This window comes from Ovis canadensis, chromosome 20 (genome assembly GCF_042477335.2).
Source record: "Ovis canadensis isolate MfBH-ARS-UI-01 breed Bighorn chromosome 20, ARS-UI_OviCan_v2, whole genome shotgun sequence".
Taxonomy (NCBI): domain Eukaryota; kingdom Metazoa; phylum Chordata; class Mammalia; order Artiodactyla; family Bovidae; genus Ovis; species Ovis canadensis.
Window position 1 is genome coordinate 59,818,667 of NC_091264.1, and position 19,962 is coordinate 59,838,628.

At 42.0% G+C, this 19,962-nt stretch overlaps 1 protein-coding gene across 7 annotated transcripts in view; it reads right to left on the reverse strand.

The window, feature by feature from the left end:
* Nucleotides 1-19,962, reverse strand: part of SYCP2L (synaptonemal complex protein 2 like) — a 56,442-nt gene that overhangs the window by 21,247 nt on the left and 15,233 nt on the right. For 5 of the 7 annotated variants that reach the window (XM_069563075.1, XM_069563071.1, XM_069563074.1 and 2 more), the window contains exons 11-19: nucleotides 18,329-18,381; nucleotides 17,360-17,405; nucleotides 15,270-15,362; nucleotides 15,105-15,165; nucleotides 8,449-8,591; nucleotides 6,560-6,650; nucleotides 5,962-6,059; nucleotides 4,815-4,872; nucleotides 4,635-4,707 (exon numbers count right to left, since the gene is read on the reverse strand). In XM_069563075.1, coding sequence (XP_069419176.1) covers nucleotides 4,635-4,707; nucleotides 4,815-4,872; nucleotides 5,962-6,059; nucleotides 6,560-6,650; nucleotides 8,449-8,591; nucleotides 15,105-15,165; nucleotides 15,270-15,362; nucleotides 17,360-17,405; nucleotides 18,329-18,381 — 716 coding nt within the window. The remainder of the gene's footprint in view (nucleotides 1-4,634; nucleotides 4,708-4,814; nucleotides 4,873-5,961; nucleotides 6,060-6,559; nucleotides 6,651-8,448; nucleotides 8,592-15,104; nucleotides 15,166-15,269; nucleotides 15,363-17,359; nucleotides 17,406-18,328; nucleotides 18,382-19,962) is intronic. The other 2 variants (XM_069563077.1, XM_069563076.1) reach the window with 1 other exon arrangement.

The following is a 19,962-nucleotide window of genomic DNA, read 5'->3' on the forward strand; positions in this document are numbered from 1 at the left end:
TCCCCTTCTTTTTTAACCAAATGATTTTTTTCGGCGGGGGCGGGGGGGGGGGCTATTAAATGTAGGCATTCCTTATATATTTTGGATATTAACTTCTTATCAGATAACATGGTTTGCTATTATCTATTTGCTAGCATACAGAAAGAAATTAGATTTTTGTATCCCAATCTTTTTTTAAGGTTTTTAAAATAACACTTATTTCTTAAAAGTTACCACATTTATAACAGGAAACCAAAACACACAAGGAGCCACAAACAAAGGGATTCATAATCACAAGTACTTTACCATTTGGTGTGTCCTTTAGGGCTCTTGTATCTTTCAATTTTGTTAAATTGGGGAATTGTTTAATGGGGACAGCATTTCAGACCGGGAAGATGGAAAATGCTCAGGAGATGGACGGAGGTGATGACTGTACGTACAACAACGTGAGAGAGCTTAATGCCCGGAACATACACTCACAATGGTGGAGATGGCAAACTTTACATGACGCTCATTTTACCACAATTGTTTAAAAAGTCAGCCCTATACTAAATGTTATTGTGCATGTGTGTGTAGTCTGAACAGGGATAGAATAGGATAATCAAAGAGCTAGTTTAAAATCCCACTTGGAGACTATAGGTAGAGGGGGAACTTTAAGGAACTTTGGGAGACCAACGTAAGTTAATGATCACCCCAGGAAGCAAATGGAAAATCATGAAGCAAAGCAGGCTTGCTTAACAATGAAACCAACAACAAAAATACACATCAAGTCAACGATGTTTGCATCCTGCCGGCTGAGGTCACTAGGTTAATGATTCCTAGGACATGCTCCTCTGCATACATTAAAAACAAAAATACAGGGGAAAGGTGACATTCCGAAGTAGAAAACCCTCATCATACTGATTGCTATTGTTTAGTCACTAAGTTGTGTCCAACTCTTGGCGACCCCGTGGACTGTAGCTGCCAGGCCCCTCCCTCCATCCATGGAATTCTCCAGGTGAGAACACTGGAATGGGTTGCCATCTCCTTTTCCAGGGGGATCTTCCCGACCCAGGGATCGAACCTGCGTCTCCTGCATTGGCAGGCAGATTCCTTACTGACTGACTCACCTGGGAAGCCCCGTTAGACTGATAGCTGACATGATTTACCATAGTCTAGCATGCATAACCATTCTTCTGCTGATTTGAATAGTGCCATGATGGTCCCAGTTTGACCACGTAGAGACAAGAAAATTTCCCAGCCTGACGTGGAAGAAGAGCCGATGACGGAAGCTTAACTCAAAAATAAGGAAGATGATGGTTTTCTCCCTGCTGTTCCGTTAATTATAAAATGTAACCTGCGAAGCGCTCAAAACCCTCTCATCTGCCTGCAACTCGCACCTTTTTAGCAAGAGCATGCTCAGCCATTTCTGACTCTTTGGGACCCCACAGACTGTAGCCCTCTATCCAGGGAATTTTCCAGGCAAGAACTAATAAACTCCTTACCTGCCACTCTGCTTCTCATTAAGTTCCTTATGCATTGAGACAGAAAAACCTGTGCTCTTCTGAGCCCTGAATTGCATTCTGCGGTTTCAGTCTGAATATAAAAGCAGTTGTACGTGCTGTTTCACTTATTGCAACACCAAAGAGCTAAAAAGCTGTGAGCAGTACCCAAGATTTCTTTGCCGTAAAGGTTTCTGAATGTCCCTTTTAATTGAGGTACTCATTTACAGACAGAGAAACAGAGACCTGGCGATGAACAGATTACTCCAGTCTGGAATCCTTAGCTCAGAGTCTGCGGTGGTTTTGCTAGATGTTCTCGGGGAATGAGTACCCTCCGGAAGACGAAGTGAGCAGCCCCTTCCCAAAGGCAAATCTAGACTTCTCAGAGCAGCAGCAACAATGTTCCACACTTCCCAGAAGGAGACAAAGGATTCTCAGATTCAAGCAGGGCTGGGAAGTTCTCACTGCTGAATAGAGGATCAGACAGGCGCAGAGAAGGGCAAGTTTCTGGGAGGAACAGAGCCCCAGAAGAAGGCTGCAGGGTCGCCTGAGCGCGGCACACTTCCAAACCAGCTCCCACTCCTGCTTCGGCGGGCATGAGAGGAAGAAGTAAAGCCGCAAGACACCTGGATAACTCTACAGATCTGAAATGATGAAACACTAGATGCCTGGACAAGAAAGCATGACGAGAAGGAAGTGGAGTGGTGGGGTAGGTCTCTGCTCTCTTCTAATTGAAAGAGACCTTTGACCAGGAAATGGCTAGCTTCAGCGATGATATAAAAACACTCCTTTTTAGTTCCTGGACAGCCTGACACATGTAGGCTCTATTTCTGGCTTCGAACTTTCATTTTTTAAGGTCAGGCAGGAACAGGTTTCACAGGGTGACAAAGAGTACTTTAAACTAACAGTATTAAAGGAGAAATAGAGCTGTTCATTGGTAAAGCATCCGCCTGCAATGTAGGAGACACCAGTCCGATCCCTGGGTAAGGAAGATCTCCTGGGAAAACAGCAGGAAACAGCAACCCACATCAGTATGCATGCCTGGAGAATCCCATGGATAGAGGAGCCTGGCAGGCTGCAGTCCACGGGGTCGCAAAGAGTCGGACACGATTGGGCACAAATGCAGGTCCTAGAGCTGCATATGTAATTTACAACTTGGAATTTGCATATGTAAATTGCATATGTAATTTACAATTATGTATAAATGGTAAACCCTTGAAGCCCCCTAATAATAAATGCTGACACAGATACACAACACAGAAAGATATCTAATAATTCAAAGAAGAATGGTGTTTGGGAGGTAGAGTCATAACAATATATAAAAATTAATGAAGTAAATAAAGGAAATTTCACTCACTGAGGATCCTATGTGGGACTGTGTGGTTCCGGTAGAAAGATAAAGAAGCAGCCCACATCAGTACTGGATTTGTTCATTCATTTCTTACTTCATCCATCAATGAAATTATATTACTGAACCTACTAATGAGAAAGTCTAGCAACCAGAACCCTCAAAGACTGTTGGTGGTAACGTGGAATGCTCTAAAGATACTGGAAAACATCTTGGCAGTTTTTTAAAAAGTTAAATATACATCAGTGATGATCCAGCTATCCCACTCCTATATATTCACCCCAGAGAAAAGATAACATAATTTCCATACAGAGGAGTTTCCCAGGTGGCACAGTGGTAAAGAACCTGCCTGCAATGCAGGAGACTGGAGACCAGGAATGCAGGATTCCTGGGTCAGGAAGATCTCCTGGAGAGGAAATGAAAAACCACTGCAGTATTCTTGCCTGGAGAATCCCATGGACAGAGGAGGCTGACGGGCTACAGTCCACGCAGCTGCAGAGAGCTGGACATGACTTAGCAGCTAAACCACCTCCACTTCCACACAGAGGCTTATACATGAAGCCTAAGGGCTTTACTTGTGACAACAAAAAAACTGGAAACTCAAGTGTCCATCAAGAGGAGAATGGACAGACAAGTTGTGGTATATCCATACAATGGGTCCACTATTCTCCACAGCACTCAATAACATAAAAGAATGAACTGCTGATACAACGCGAAGAATCTCAAAATACTAGGTTGGCCAAAAAGTTTTTGTTCAGATTTTTCTATAAGTGATGAGAAAACCAAACAAACTTCTTGGCCAATCCCAATAATTACAATGAATGAAAGATGCTAGGAAAGAAAAAAAAAAGAATTTCTCCAGTTTGATTCCATTTAAGTAAGATTTTTAAAACTACAAACTCATCTATAGTGACAAAGCAGATCAGTGATTGCCAAGGGTGGGGGTGGGCATGGAGAAAGAGGGAGGGATTTCCAAGGGGCAGAAAGAAATTCTTGGAAATGATGGGTATGGTCCTTATCTTGATTGTGGTGATGGCTCCCAGGTGTAGACAAATGTCAAAACTCAAACTGTACACTCTCTATATAGGTACATGTTATTTCAATTATGTCTCAACAAAGCTGTAAAAAAAAAAAAATCACATGTATGGCCCATTCTTCAGAGGCCTACATAGAAAAGTGGCAAATAAATTATCGCCAAGCGACACGCACTTTCTGTCTAGGAGTATCCAGTGTTCTGCTAGGGAAAACTACATCACCAAAGATAACTTTGGGACTACGATTTCCTGCCCCAGTGGACCATGCTTTGTCAGAACTCTCCACCATGACCCGTCCGTCTTGGGGGCCCCTGTATAGCATGGATCATAGCTTCACTGAGTGATGCAGGCCCCGTGGCCATGACAAGGCTGTGATCTTTGAAAGGGGTAGAGACCCACAGGACAAGAGAACACTCCAGCTCTGCTGAAATTATTCACCGAAAACTGCACACAACGCTCTCGCCTTGTGTGGGGCATGGCCACAGGCAGGAAAGGGGAAAACCCAGACAGTCAAATTGCAATTAATGAGTCACATTAACAACAATCCACGTGGTTTACGGGCTTCCCTGGTGGCTCAGATGGTAAAGCGTCTGCCCGCAATGCAGGAGACCAGGAGTTCGATCCCTGGGTTGGGAAGATACCCTGGAGAAGGAAATAGCAACCCACTCCAGTATTCCTGCCCGGAAAATCCCATGGACAGAGGACCCTGGTAGGCTGCAGTTCATGGGGTTGCAAAGAGTCGGACACAACTGAGCGACTTCACGTGGTTTACGACTTCTGAAAATCACTTACCTAGATGCATCATTTAAGGTAGGAAACTGAGTTGTTGCTGATGATTCTTGTAAATCTACAGAATATTCGCGTTCTGAAGTAAATTCCAAGCATAAAAATGGAAAACAAAAACTGTTAAGCATGTGAAGTAGACATTGAAATATACCATTCAGGTCTTACGATAGAAAAAAAAAATCTGACCTTTTTGTGTATCATCCAGTTTTGATTTTTGGGGTGAATTATCAGCTGTATTTGTTTGCTGCAGGAAATGCATATATAAACATCTGCTTAATTAGGGTGCCTCTGAGACTTTTGGGGATCATTCTACACCTCCAAAGAAAAGCATTTAAATACTAAGATATCAGGCTCTTTCTTCATTAAATTTGGTTCCAAGTGACTATTGGCTATTAAAAAAAAAAAAGATACCCACCCACAGGAGAAGGCTTACCACATCAAAGATAATCAAGAGTGTCTCACAGTTACTAAGGGAAACATCAAAGGAAGACTCACAAAAATGTCAACAGCATCATAACTGTTGAGATCAAGTTCCCCAAAAGATATCTGTAGAAATAATCTTTGGTGTATATTTGTTTAAAAAATATGACACTATCATCACACTTCTCTATAATCTGTCCATGTGATCAAACATAAGAAAACGGACTGAACATCAATACATGCCAAGCCTTGTGTTAGGCACTTTACATATGTTTTTATATGTGGCCCTAAGAGGGCCACACTATAAGCCAGGTATTGTTTGTTTTCTTTAGTCACTTAAGTCATATCCAGCTCTTTACGACCCCATGGACTGCAGCCTGCCAGGCTCCTCTGTCCAGGGGATTCTCCAGGCAAGAATCCCAGAGTGGGTTGCCATGTCCTTCTTCTTGGGATCTTCCAGATCCAACGACTGAACCTACGTCTCCTGCACTGGCAGGTGGATTCTTTATCACCGAGCCACCAGGGAAGCCCAACGCAGCTTTGTTCTTTAGATGAGAAGCCTCAGTCCCAGTGATGTTACGTCATTTCCTCAAGTTCCCACAGTCAGTAACTAAATGCCATGTCTGATTCCAGAAATGGTGCTGCTTCTCCTAAGCGCAGTCTCCAAATCCCAAATGAGGGAATGAGGCAAAGCCAGCCAAGTCACACATTCCACTGGAGAGCCAAGTTGAGGGAAAGGCAAGGAAAAATAAGTACAACTGATAAACCTAATTTAGAGGAGGGGATCGTCAGAAAAAAAGACAGCCATGGCTGGCCAGGAGAAAGTGGAGAACCACCCGGGAGAGTCAGCTTCCACCTGCCAGCACCCCAGTGGCCACGGTTCAGAATCCTGCCCTCAGGTCCTTGTACTTACAGCAGGCTCAGACTGGTTATTTAAGGGGAGAGTTATTAGGCGGTGGTCATCTTCAGCCCTGGTTAACTCTGCCGGCTCGGTAGAGTCCTTTGCTTGGTCTATACGCATGAAGGAAAGAGCAATAAAAAATTGGTAACAATGACCATACAAAATGCTGCATACACCCTGCAAATGCTCATCACAGGATCCATACTGGTACAGCCACATCTGGTACAGCGCCATCTTCTGGTAAGAACTGGTAATTGGGACCTGCCTCAAACACCAAAAATCTAGAGGCATCTTGGCCTTTGGGTCTAACTCATAAGAAATATTTCACCTGTGCAGGGCCAGCTTTGCGGGCAGACAGGCCCCTACACACCCCTAGCATTTGCCTCCAGCCACCCCATCATTAGTTCTTTGTCATTTTTAACTGATCCCCAAAGAGACTATATCAGGTGGACAAAATAATTCAAATTTAATTTGCAACTTTTTCTCCAAAGGTGTAACACATTAATTACTCTTATATGACCACAGGTTTTCAGTAACTGCTTTTAAGAAACATTTTATCACTGCTTCTACAGGGAATCCAGGTAAGAAATTTTGCTGTTTCCCAATATACCTGTCTCTGTTTTGTGGCTGCCAGGAATCTCAGTGTCTTCTTTCTCTAATTCACCAAAAACGGCTGAGATTTTTGTCTGGTCATGCATGACCTGAAATGCACACCAAAACCACACAGTTTTTAAAAGCAGTAATTCTTTCATAAATTTAACATTAACATATATAGAGAGAAATAGACAGCAATATGATAATAGTGAAAGTGAAGTCACTCAGTCGTGTCCGACTCTTTGCGACCCCATGGACTGTAGCCTACCAGGCTCCTCCATCCGTGGGATTCTCCAGGCAAGAGTACTGGAGTGGGTTGCCGTTCCCTTCTCCAGATCTTCGCAACCCAGGGATCGAACCCGGGTCTCTCACATTGCAGGCAGATGCTTTACCATCTAAGCCACCAGGGAAGCTATGATAATAGTAAGGGACTTAAATGGGGGCTTCCCAGGTAGAGCTGGGGTAAAGAATACACCTGCCAAGGCAGGAGATGCAAGAGACGTGGGTTCCATCCCTGGGTCGGGAAGATCCCCTGGAGAAGGGAATGGCTACCCACTCCAGTTTCTTGCCTGGAAAATTCCATGGGCAGAGGAGCCTGGAGAGCTACAGAACATGGGGCTGCAAAGAGTCGGACATGACTGAGCACACACAAGGGACTTTAATACCCCACTTACATCAATGGATATATTACTTAGATGGAAAACTAATGTGAAGACATCAGCCTTAAATTAATGTTAGATCAGATGGACTTGACATACACATAACGTTCTACCCAAAAGCAACAGAATACACATTCTTTCAACACACATAGAATCCAGGAAACACTTACATATTAGGTCACAAAACAAGTCTTAATAAATTTAAGACTGAAATCATATTACGCACCCTTACCGACCACAGTGATGTGAAACCAGAAATCAATTACAAGAGAAAAACTGGGAAATTCATGCATATGTGGCGACTAAATGACACACTTCTGAAAAACCAATGGGTCAATGAAGAAAGCAAAAGAGAGCTTAAAAATACCTTTTGGCAAATGAAAATGGAAATAAAACAGACCAAACTTATGCGATGCAGCAAGAGCAGTTCTAAGAGGAAAATTGTAGTGATAAACGCCCACATCAAAAAACAAAGAAGAAAGATCTCAAATAAACAACATATCTTTACACTTGAAGGAACTAGAAAACGAAAATAAATTAACCCAGTTAGTACAACGAAGAAAAAAGAATGGAAATAAACAAAGTGGAGGCAAAAAAAAAAGAAAGAAAGAAAGAAAAGATCAACAAAACTAAGAGCTATTGCTTTGAAAATATAAACAAAACTGACAAATATTTCTCTGGAGTCACATATGTATTTTTACACAAAATATTATACCGCCATTAAAAAGAAGCAAATTTGCCGTTTGCAACAATATGGAGGCACTGTGAGGGCCTTATGCAAACTGAGGCAAGTCACACAGAGAAAGAGAAATTCCGTATGATCTCACTTGCATGTGCAACCTTAAAAACGCCAACAACAAAAATAAGCTCACAGATACAAACAGCAGATTGGTGATTCCAGAGGAGGGGGTGGAGGGTAAACGAAGTGAGTGAAGGGGGTCGGAGGGTACAAGTTTCCTGCTATAACATGAGTATGTCAAGGGGATTTAATGTATAGCATCGTGACTATAGTTAATACTATACTGCCTAGTTGAAGTTGCTAAGAAAGTAAAAGTTTTCACAAGAAGAAAAAACCTCTAACAATGGTGAAGACTATCAACGAGTCTCATTATGGCAATTATTTCACAATATATACAAAATGGAATCGCTATGATTTATACCTGAAACAAATAATGTTTTATGTCAATTATATTTCAATTTATAAAACCCCAATATGGGAATGAAACAGAGGAATTAAATGCGTCACCTGTTTCTCTTCTCCTAAAGCTTTCATGGAAGCTTGTGATATGTTGAATTGCAGCTCAAAACGGATTTCTACTTTCGTCACTTCTTTGTTTCTGATATTAATAGGCTTCTTCAGGTAAATTTCAAGCATCTTCATCTCAGTTTCTAGCAAAAAATAAAGTCAATGTAGATCAACAAACTGAAAGGGGTTGTGTTTTTAAATTTTATAATTTTAAATGACTGGGATGTTTGCTCACTGTCCAGATTTTCCTGCAATGAGAAGTTGAAAAGATATGATTTAAATGAAGTTACCCTGAAATTGTTTTTATCAAGTACACATGTGTTTTTATATACAAATATTATGTTTAAGTAGTTAATCTTGCAGAAACAGAAGTAATTTAGCAGCACAGCAATTGAGATGGGTCTTCTAAAATTCAATCCATTTTTTTAAAGAACACTTGTGAATACAAAGCTATCATCTCTGACAGGTATTTTACTTCTCAATATATTAAGCACAACCTTCATTCTCATTCTTTCTCTTAGATCCCACCCATTTCTACAGTTCAAAATAAAATGCACTGTTTTCAATCTACAAACTGAAATAATCCACACTCATCTCAACAGACTCCACTTGAAGAGAAATGGAAACATCCTCGGAGAGGCCTGCTTCTCAGACAATAGTCTCCTTGAGGGTCTCCAACCAGGACACCAGCTCTTTACTGACAAACAGTAGTTGGTTTTAATAGAGGAACTAGTTCAGACCACAATTTACAGCAAGTCCAAACATAAGCCGCAGTGAGTACAGGCTGCATTAGAAGCAGCAGGAACAAAAACTCACGAGAGCAGGCAAAGCTCTTTCACAAACTGATGAGAACGGAAAAAGGAAAAAAAGACACACATCTGGATCCAGATCTTTAGCCCCTGATACTCGAAATACGGCTAGTACAACATGAGATGCGTTATAAGCACAAAACTACAGCTTATAAAGACTGGCACCAAAAAGAGAAGGTAAAGTATTTCATTAATTGTTTATACTGATTACATGTTAAACTGTGAATATTTTGGACATACTGAGTGAAATACACATTAAAATTAGTCCACTTGAAAAAAAAAAAAACTTTAATGAGGTTACTAGCATGGCAACCCACTCCAGTGTTCTTGCCTGGAGAATTCCAGGGATGGTGGAGCCTGGTGGGCTGCCGTCTATGGGGTCGCACAGAGTTAGACACAACTGAAGTGACTTAGCAGCAGCAGCAAATTTTTAATTAAATATATGGTTCAGATCATATTTCCATAGGATAGTGCTGGCCTCTAGTGAAATTCAACAATTCCCCAAAGGCTGATCATACTGGACATTCAGTCTCTGGCAGGGTAAGTCTCAAACTCTGCAGCAAAAACAATTTTAAACAATATCTGAAAAAGTAAATAGCTAACTGTGGTGTTGGAGAAGACTCTTGAGAGTCCCTTGAACTGCATGGAGATCAAACCAGTCCATCCTAAAGGAGATCAGTCCTGAATATTCATTAGATGGACTGATGTTGAAGCTGAAACTCCAATCCTCTGGCCACCTGATGTAGAGAGTTGACTCACTGGAAAAGACCCTGATGCTGGGAAAGACTGAAGGCAGAAGGGGACAGCAGATGATGAGATGGTTGGACGGCATTACCGAATCAATGGATGAGTTTTAGCAAGCTCTGGGAGCTGATGGTAGACAGGGAAGCCTAGTGTGCTGCAGTCCATGGGGTCACAAAGAATCAGACACAACTGAGTGACTGAACTGAACTGGGCTGTGGAGCTAAATGCAAAGATACAAGGCTGAGAAGAAATAGCCCAAGAGCTATACCAAACCCTCAACAGGCTCCTAAAGCACTACCAACCTCTTAGCAGGAAGGGCTGTGCACGCAAAAGGCAAGTCTTGCTCACCGAGTTTGCTATACAAGCCTCAGTTTCCTCGACTATAAAACTACCCCACGTCACAGCTACCTCCTCCAGCTCCTATGAAGCACTTTATGAATCTTAGAGTCTCCCCAAAAGGTGATATATTTATGAAGTACAGGGTATTGACTTGGCAAGTGGGTTACTGAAAACCACCTCAGAAGCAAAGTTCAGGGTTCAGAAACTTACAATATGCAAAGTAACATTAGGATCTGACCACAGTCAGATCCATGGGAAGTCTCTATAAAATATTGACTTCAGAGTAAACACCAATGATATGTTATATATCTTAAATAGTAACAGGTAGTGACTATATAGTTTCCCTGGTCACTCAGACAGTAAAGAATCTGCCTGCATATGGGGATCTGGGTTGGATCCCTGGGCTGGGGAGATCCCCTGGAGGAGGGCATAGCAACCCACTCCAGTATTCTTGCTTGGAGAATCTCATGGACAGAGGAGCCTGGCAGGCTATAGTCCATGGATTTGCAAAGAGTTACTCTTAATTTATACTTATATTTACATTTTTAGTGAGATGTTTATAAACCCCTTTCCTAGAGAGAGGGGGCACTTCCAGTTCAGCATATACTGCCTTTCCAATTCTGTGACTATAGAACCGCTGGCTTCTGCTCCTTCCCATCTGTGTCACCATAAAAAATATACATTTGATCTTGGCCTCGGTTTCTGACACAGAACTTCTAAAATCCATTTTAAGCAACGGGTTGCTAGAAGCATCTTTTGCTCTCATATTTGGTCTCTGACCTTGGTTCCTGACACCGGAGCTTCTAACAATCCTTGGCATCTCCTGAGTGATGAGTGTGTTTTGAGGTAACTGGGGGCTTAAGGAGCCTAGACAACTTCAGGATTCAGACTGGTCCCCAGAAAGACCAAGGCATGGTTAGAGGGTTGGAACTTCCATCTCCCCAACCTTCAGGGAGGGGAGAAAAGGCCAGAGATGGAGTTAATATTGGATCATGCCTACATGATAATGCTTCCATAAAAATCCTTGAACTATGGGGTTCAGGGTTCACAGAGCTGTCAGGCTGGTGAACACAAACATTCCAGGAGGGTGATGCAGCCCACCTCCTCAGAAAGACAGACCCCTGTACTATGGACCCTCTGGATCCTTTATTATGTATGTCCCCTATAATAAACTGATAAATGTAAACAAACATGTTTCCCTGAGTTCTGTGAACCATTATAGCAAATTATGAAAGCTGAGGAGGAGCTTGTGGGAGCCTGAGTGGTACCCGGTTGGTCAGGCATACAGGTGTCAACCTGTAATCGACTTGCAATTAGTATCTGAATGATGGGCGGTCTTTACCACCCTTTCCTTCTCCCAGCTGCGCCGTGAAAGCTCTCCTTCTGCCTCCTCCTCTACTGCCTCCTCATGCCCCAATTTCCCTCTTTTTCTAATAATATTTAACAGAAGAAATTAAATAATGCAAGTGATTCTTGTTCATAGAAACTCAAATTGTGTTTATGAAATGCAACTATTCTATTTACAAACCTATTTGTGTAGTTCTTTGCATCAGTTCCTGGTTATTACATCTTACCAATTCTCTCATTAATGTGGCCTTTAATCCAAGTTTTATTAATGTATTTTTATGAGGGTCACCATTTCACCTTTTCAAAAATTATCCTTTAACAAAACACTGAAGTTAATTTATGTATCCAGGAAATTCCAGCAAGGAACACTGGGGGCTGAGGAAGGCCCGCCTTACCCGCAGGAGCCCCATGGGAGAACCTCCAGTGTGAGTTCAACGCTGGGAAGGATGGATCTGCTCTCTCCAGGGCTTGTGAGGTGAGAATCATATTACACATGGTCTCACTTTTCACCCCAATGTGAACCTCCACGGTGGTCAAGTTCAATTCAGCCGGCATGACAGACACTGTCCTTCTTGTCTGTGGTTTCAATTTTCTATTTCTATTATTTTGGTATAAATAGGCAAGCCGCCCTAGATTCTTTGTGAAGTAAGCATCAGTCAGTTCAGTTCAGTCCAGTCACTCAGCTGGGTCCAACTCTTTGCGACCCCATGAATCGCAGCACGCCAGGCCTCCCTGTCCATCACCAACTCCCGGAGTTCACTCAGACTCACATCCATCAAGTCGGTGATGCCATCCAGCCTTCTCATCCTCTGTCATCCCCTTCTCCTCCTGCCCCCAATCCCTCCCAGCATCAGAGTCATTTCCAATGAGTCAACTCTTCACATGAGGTGACCAAAGTACTGGAGTTTCAGCTTTAGCATCATTCCCTCCAAAGAAATCCCAGGGCTAATCTTCAAAATGGACTGGTTGGATCTCTTTGCAGTCCAAGGGACTCTCAAGAGTCTTCTCCAACACCACAGTTCAAAAGCATCAATTCTTCGGCGCTCAGCCTTCTTCACAGTCCAAGTCTCACATCCATACATGACCACTAGAAAAACCATAGCCTTGACTAGACGGACCTTTGTTGACAAAGTAATGTCTCTGCTTTTTAATTTGCTATCTAGGTTGGTCATAACTTTCCTTCCAAGGAGTAAGCGTCTTTTAATTTCATGGCTGCAGTGATTTTGGAGCCCCCCAAAATAAAGTAAGTGTCTTTTAATTTCATCTGCAGTGATTTTGGAGCCCCCAAAAATAAAGTCTGACACTGTTTCCACTGTTTCTCCATCTATTTCCCATGAAGTGATGGGACCAGATGCCATGATCTTCGTTTTCTGAATGTTGAGCTTTAAGCCAATTTTTTCACTCTCCTCTTTCACTTTCATCAAGAGGCTCTTTAGTTCCTCTTCACTTTCTGCCATAAGGATGGTGTCACCTGCATATCTGAGGTGATTGACATTTCTCCCGGCAATCTTGATTCCAGCTTATGCTTCTTCCAGCCCAGTGTTTCTCATGATGTACCCTGCATATAAGTTAAATAAGCAGGGTGACAATATACAGCCTTGATGTACTCCTTTTCCTATTTGGAACCAGTCTGTTGTTCCATGTCCAGTTCCTACTGTTGTTTCCTCACCTGCATAAAGGTTCCTCAAGAGGCAGGTCAGGTGGTCTGGTATTCCCATCTCTTTCAGAATTTCCCACAGTTTTTTGTGATCCACACAGTCAAAGGCTTTGGCATAGTCAATAAAGCTGCAGTAGATATTTTTTCTGGAACTCTCTTGCTTTTTCAATGATCCAGTGGATGTTGGCAATTTGATCTATGGTTCCTCTGCCTTTTCTAAAACCAGCTTGAACATCTGGAAGTTCACAGTTCAAGTATTGCTGAAGCCTGGCTTGGAGAATTTTGAGCATTATTTTACTAGCGTGTGAGATGAGTGCAATTGAGCAGTAGTTTGAGTATTCTTTGGCATTGCATTTCTTTGGGATTGGAATGAAAACTGACCTTTTCCAGTCCTGTGGCCACTGCTGAGTTGTCCAAATTTGCTGGCATACTGAGTGCAGCACTTTCACAGCATCATCTTTCAGCATTTGAAATAGCTCCACTGGAATTCCATCACCTCCACTAGCTTTGTTCGTAGTGATGCTTCCTAAGGCCCACTTGACTTCACATTCCAGAATGTCTGGCTCTAGGTGAGTGATCACACCATCGTGATTATCGTGGTTGTGAAGATCTTTTTTGTACAGTTCTTCTGTGTATTCTTGCCACCTCTTCTTAATATCTTCTGCTTCTGTTAGGTCCATACCATTTCTGTCCTTTATTAAGCCCATCTTTGCATGAAATGTTCCCTTGGTATCTCTAATTTTCTTGAAGAGATCTCTAGTCTTTCCCATTCTATTGTTTTCCTCTATTTCTTTGCACTGATAGCTGAGGAAGGCTTTCTTATCTCTCCTTGCTATTCTTTGGAACTCTGCATTCAGATGCTTTTATCTTTACTTTTCTCCTTTGCTTTTCGCTTCTCTTCTTTCCACAGCTATTTGTAAGGCCTCCCCAGACAGCCATTTTAACATAACCACTTCTTAAAATTGTGATACAAAATATAACACTTAACTTGTTAATCTTTCTTAGGTGTAGAGTTCAGTGGTATTAACTATATTCACATGGTTGTGGAAAAGATCTCCAGAACTTTCTCATCTTAGAGATCTGAAACTCTGCACCCACTGAACAGCTCTCCATTTCCCCCTCCCCACAGCCCCTGGTAACCACCATTCTGCTCTCTGTCTCTATCAACTTGACTTGACTTCAGACACTTCATTTTAGTGGAATCATACAGTATTCGTCTTTTTTGTGACTAGCGTTTACTACTTAGCATGACATCCTCAGGGTTCATCTGTGTTGGAGCATGTGCCAGAATCTCCTTTTTTTTAAGGTAAATAACAGTCCAGTGTATGTACAGATTACATCTACTTTATCCATTCATCGGTCGATGAACACTTGGGTGTCTTCAATTTCTTGGCTACTGTGAATAAGCGTGCCATGAATATTGGCAAATCTATTCAAGTCCAACTTTCAATTCTTCTGGATATAAATCCAGAAGTGGAACTGCTGGATCCCATGGTGACTCTATTTTCAATTTGTTCAGGAACTACAGCCATTTTTTACAATGAGAAAATCAGGCAAGTCGCTGAACCCTAACATTACAGACTGGAGGAGTCACCGGTCCTTGCCCCCGAGCACAGCCCGGCTTCCACCCCACTCACCAGCTCCCTCTACCTCAAGTGCAAGCAAAGTTCGCCCTGAATTAACTAAGCACACACAGCTTAGTGTAAACAGAAATAGCACTCAGCAGTAAAACGTGGAGTGGTTTAGAATGAACATCTTACCTAGTATGCTGAAATTCATCACTGCTTCCTTCACAAGTCTTACTGAGTCCCACAGATCACTCTTGGAAAAAAAATAAATAAGTGAAATTCATGAGCACTTAACACACACTTGGATATCAACATTCTCTAAGCACTGAGGTCTAAACAGGAATCAAACATGATTACCTCAGGATTGTTTATATAAAAAGTTACACTCTGACTCCCTAGGTTGAAATCGATCCAAAATTTCTCTAATTTTTCATCTGCAGGTTTTCTCATCTGTAAGATATAATTTCAGCATTAATATGTGAAAGAGTCAAATGAAAATTCCACTAAAAACAGAACGTTTTTCCCTAGAACAATCCTACTTTAAGATTACAGGGTCTCTTACTGTCTCTCACTTCTGCAAAACAGGAAGAGGGATTCAATTTTAATAGCTCACCTATTTCTGAAAAAACTGTATATACTTATAAAAACTTATAAAAACTCTATACTTAGCAATAGATGTTTAAATGTGTCAGATAACTATCCACACCATTTTTTTTCCTAGTGCAAGTCACAGAGGAAATAGTTCTATGTGAAAGCAGTAACAATCCACATGGCAATGGATAGAAACTTCTAGCAAGGAGGTACTGTGATCAAATAAAAATGGTGGTTGGCTGTCTAACTTGCCACATGTTGGAAGAAGGCTAAGACCTGAAGATTTCACATTATTCTCATTTTCATTGATTACAGTCACTCCTCCATATCCATGGGTTCATTAAAGCAAATGTGGATTGATTCAGAAAGTTCTAAAAAGCAAACCTTGATTTTTGCCACATGCTGACAGTTATTTACATAACATATTGTATTACTATCTACAACTATTTGCATAGCATTTGCATTGTGTTAGGCATTGTAAGTAATCTAGAGATGATTTTAAGTATGTGGGAGAGTGTGTGTTCATTGTATGCAAATACTAAGCTATTTTAGATAAGGGACTTGGGTGTCCGCAGATTTTGGCATCCACAAGGGGTCCTGGGCCTGGCCCCCTATAGGTACCAAGAAACGACTGTATTACAAAATAAATATATGCTCTTACAGAAAGGAGAAAGAAGGAAAGAAAGCTAGATTAAAATAGTATGGTACTTATGTGTATAAATGTGTGTGTATGGTGCTTATAGAAAGAGTAAATATCTCCTTCTTTGTCCCCCAACTTCACAGAGGTCCCTTTTCATGGGAACCATTAACAATGCCTTTGTTTCTTCCCAGATATGTTACACACACTCAGCAAGCATATATAAAGTTTCTATTCCTCAGCAAGTGGGACAAACACTAGACTTACTATTCTCCCACTTGCTTCTCCAAAAAACAGTATTTCTTGGCCACCATTCCATCAGGCATGTCCACTTTTTATTAACGACAGCTACAAAGTTGAGCAAAGGTGTTAACACATGTCTGTGGCGTGGAAAGCCAATGTATGGACCCCCTACTGAAGATGATGGAAATTTAGAAGTCTTAGAAAGAAGTAAAGCAAGCAGGGATTGGAGTCCTCAGACAACCAGAAGGAAAAACAGACAGACCTGAGACGCAGGAATCAAGCTACCAAAATCAGTTCGAGAGAGAAAGAATTTATGTAGTCATGATTTAACAGTTCAGCTCACAGAGGCCAAGAAGGGCACGCTAGACCCAAACAAAGAAAGGGTTCACTAGGACATTCAAGAGACATGATCCAGGAAACCTCAGCAAAGTCCAGGTTCAGAGGCTTTTGAAAATTTTACCCAAAACAAAAAACCTGAGATGGTACAGGTTGGAGCACTTTTACATGAAGGATCTTGTTCCTCTAGGAGCCAAAGAAGAGGGTGAAAAGAGACTATACAGTTTTGGACTATGAAGTACAAGGTAGAATGACCTAGAGAAAGGAGAGTGATCTCAGTTGCTGAGGACAGAGCGGGAGGTACCTACTGGAAGGAAAGAAGCAAGGGACCTGCCCTGTTCCCTCCAGTCCAGGTGTGAACAATGATGCCCATCAACAGGATAAAGTAAGGCAGGGGTCCTGCGACTGACCTCATGAACAAAGTATATAAACTCAAAAATTCATTTATCAAGTAGTGACAGCAGGGCTCTTAAATAATAAGCTTCAGAGCTGAGGCCTCTAGGAAGAAAAGCAAGATTTCTTAAAAAAAAAAAAACAAAAACCACCCTTCTGTGTAGCAAGAGCAGTTTGGTCTGATGTACATCTACCTATGGATCTCACTATATAGCAGCCAACTTCACAACCCCAAAGACACACATACCTCATGATCACCAGCAAAAGCAGCAATGCACGGAAATGAATAGACCCTGCAAAACATCTCACAATTAAAAAGTAAAATAAAATATGGATGGACCCCACACACAAGCTACAGACATTCTACAAACAAATATGGATAACTAGGTGTGCTGGTAAGTCCCTTGGTACAAAGTATGGAAGAGGCTCTCAAGCTGCAAATGGAGATTTGGTACCATGGGCAGAATTCAAATCCCACCTGGCAGGTTACAAGCCAGGTTTTCCAGTACTACATACACCTCAACCCAGCTGCCTGGCAAGAGTCCTAATGAAAGGAGTGAATTTAGCCAATATTTTCTCAGAGACTTAACTGTCCATAATACATCTTTCCCTAGTTATCCTCAGACCTACAGGAAATCATTCTTCATAAAATCTCTCTGGAGGATATAATGTTACAACTGCTCTAAATCACAAGTAAATATGTTACAGACTGAATGAAACCATTTTACACACACGCTAATGAATCACTAGGCACAATGAGTCTTCTCTTCTGAGGGTTCTACTCAATGGATAACCCAGTGATGCCCAGTAAATTCTGTATTCTCCCCTAAAATAAAACGGATTCTAGATTTCTTAAAAAACATTAGACATTCAGTGATTTCTCTGGTAGTACAGGGGATAAGAATCTGCCTGCCAATGCAGGAGATACAGGTTCGATCCCTAGCCCAGGGAAGATCCTACATGCCTCGGAACAGCTACGCCCATGAGCCACAGCTACTGAAACCCACGCACCCCACAGCCCCTGCTCTGCAGCAAGAGAAACCACCCCAAGAGAAAGCCGTGCACCACAATGAAGAGGAGCCCCTACTTGCCGCAACTATAGAGAAAGCCCGCGTGCAGAAACAAAGACCCAGAGCAACCAAAAATCAAATAAATTTTTAAAAAGACATTCAGAATAGAACTAGTCAACAAAGTAAAGCTCAGAGAAACGTCTTACCTTCTTTGGTCACCAAGCCTGTCATTTAGGTGATTGACAAACCGTCTACAATCCTTCAAAGTAAATAATGCAAACTTTTTGTTAAACAAACCAAGATATTCAATTTAAGTACTACCCTTTGCAGCATAACAGGGACCAGTGTTTGCTTCTACATTTTCAGGATCCAGTGACATCAAGACTCCATAAGGACTCATTATTAACCATGGTAACTGTAACAAAGCTTTGTATCAGAAAGAGGAGGCTCCACGCTCAAGTTCTGAACCCCCAGCTGAGGAATACTTTATGTGCAATTATGTTTCCCTGGATTAAAAGAGTGATCAAGAGGAATACCTCTTACTGATGACCTAGACTGTAATATTTGACTAGCCCTTGGGCATCCATCTCCCCAGCACAAGCCAACCACAAACCCCCACAACTAGGGGTTTTTATCCACTGTCAATTTTCCTAATCAGGAGTTCTCTCTCCTGCTCCTTCCTGGAATCTCTCTCCTGCTATAGGTTCTAAGAATAAAGAATATGTCTAGAATTCTCCTAATCAAAAACCATTAGGGAGGCAAACTTGTTACCCCCCAAATTCTAAAACTAGAGAAATAGTGATCGAGGTTTTTTTCCCCCTTGTTGGCGGGGGATGTATGTTGTAAACAGTCCTTGCACTCCATGTCTGGGACACGGATGTGAGCCTTCCTCTAAAAGCAATTCCACTAAGAAACTGACGGCTGTGACAGAAAATGATTTGAGAAACAAGATAATTACTTTTGTTTTGCAAAACTGAAAGTGAAAAGTGAAAGTGAAGTCACTCAGTCGTGTCTGACTCTTTGTGACCACATGGATTACACAGGGCATGGAATTCTCCAGGCCAGAAGACTGGAGTGGGTAGCCTATTCATCCTCCTGCGGATCTTCCTGATCCAGGAATCAAACCGAGGTCTCCTGCATTGCAAGCGGATTCTTTACCAACTGAGCTAAAAGGGAAGCAGGTTGCATGAAAGACACCAAAAGTTATTGGCTTTCCTTGTGGCTCAGCTGGTAAAGAATCTGCCTGCAATGTGGGAGACCTGGGTTCTAACTCTGGGTTGGGAAGATCCCCTGGTGAAGGGAAAGGCTACTCACTCCAGTACTCTGGCCTGAAAAATTCCATGGACTGTATAGACCATGGGGTCGCAAAGAGTTGGACACAACTGAGCGCTTTCACTTCACTTCAAGCTACAGAGGCTGGAGGGCTCACGTCATAAGCACCCCACGATACTCCTCTGCCAGCAGAGCCCCCAGGCCAGCTTCAGCCTCCACCATCACCCCAGGTGCCTCTGCAAGACACATCCTTTTCTCCTCTGACTCTCCCTGCCCGTCAAGATTTGTTGAAAGTCGCTTCCGGCTCCACGACATGGTCTCTGACTGGATCCATCAAATGCACACAGTCCTGTCTCCAATAAAGATGTCCTATAAAGATGTCCTAACTCTAAGCTGGTATTTGCTCCACACATACTCTATTGCTGTTGTCCTCAAGTTATTTTCACATAAGTGGGAAACAGGAAGCTTCAAAATGGCAACACAATCACACTCGAGGAAAAAAACCCTCCCCTAAGCCCAACATACTGGAAGGCTCTGAGAAGATGCTTCATGAGTATTGCTTAAATAG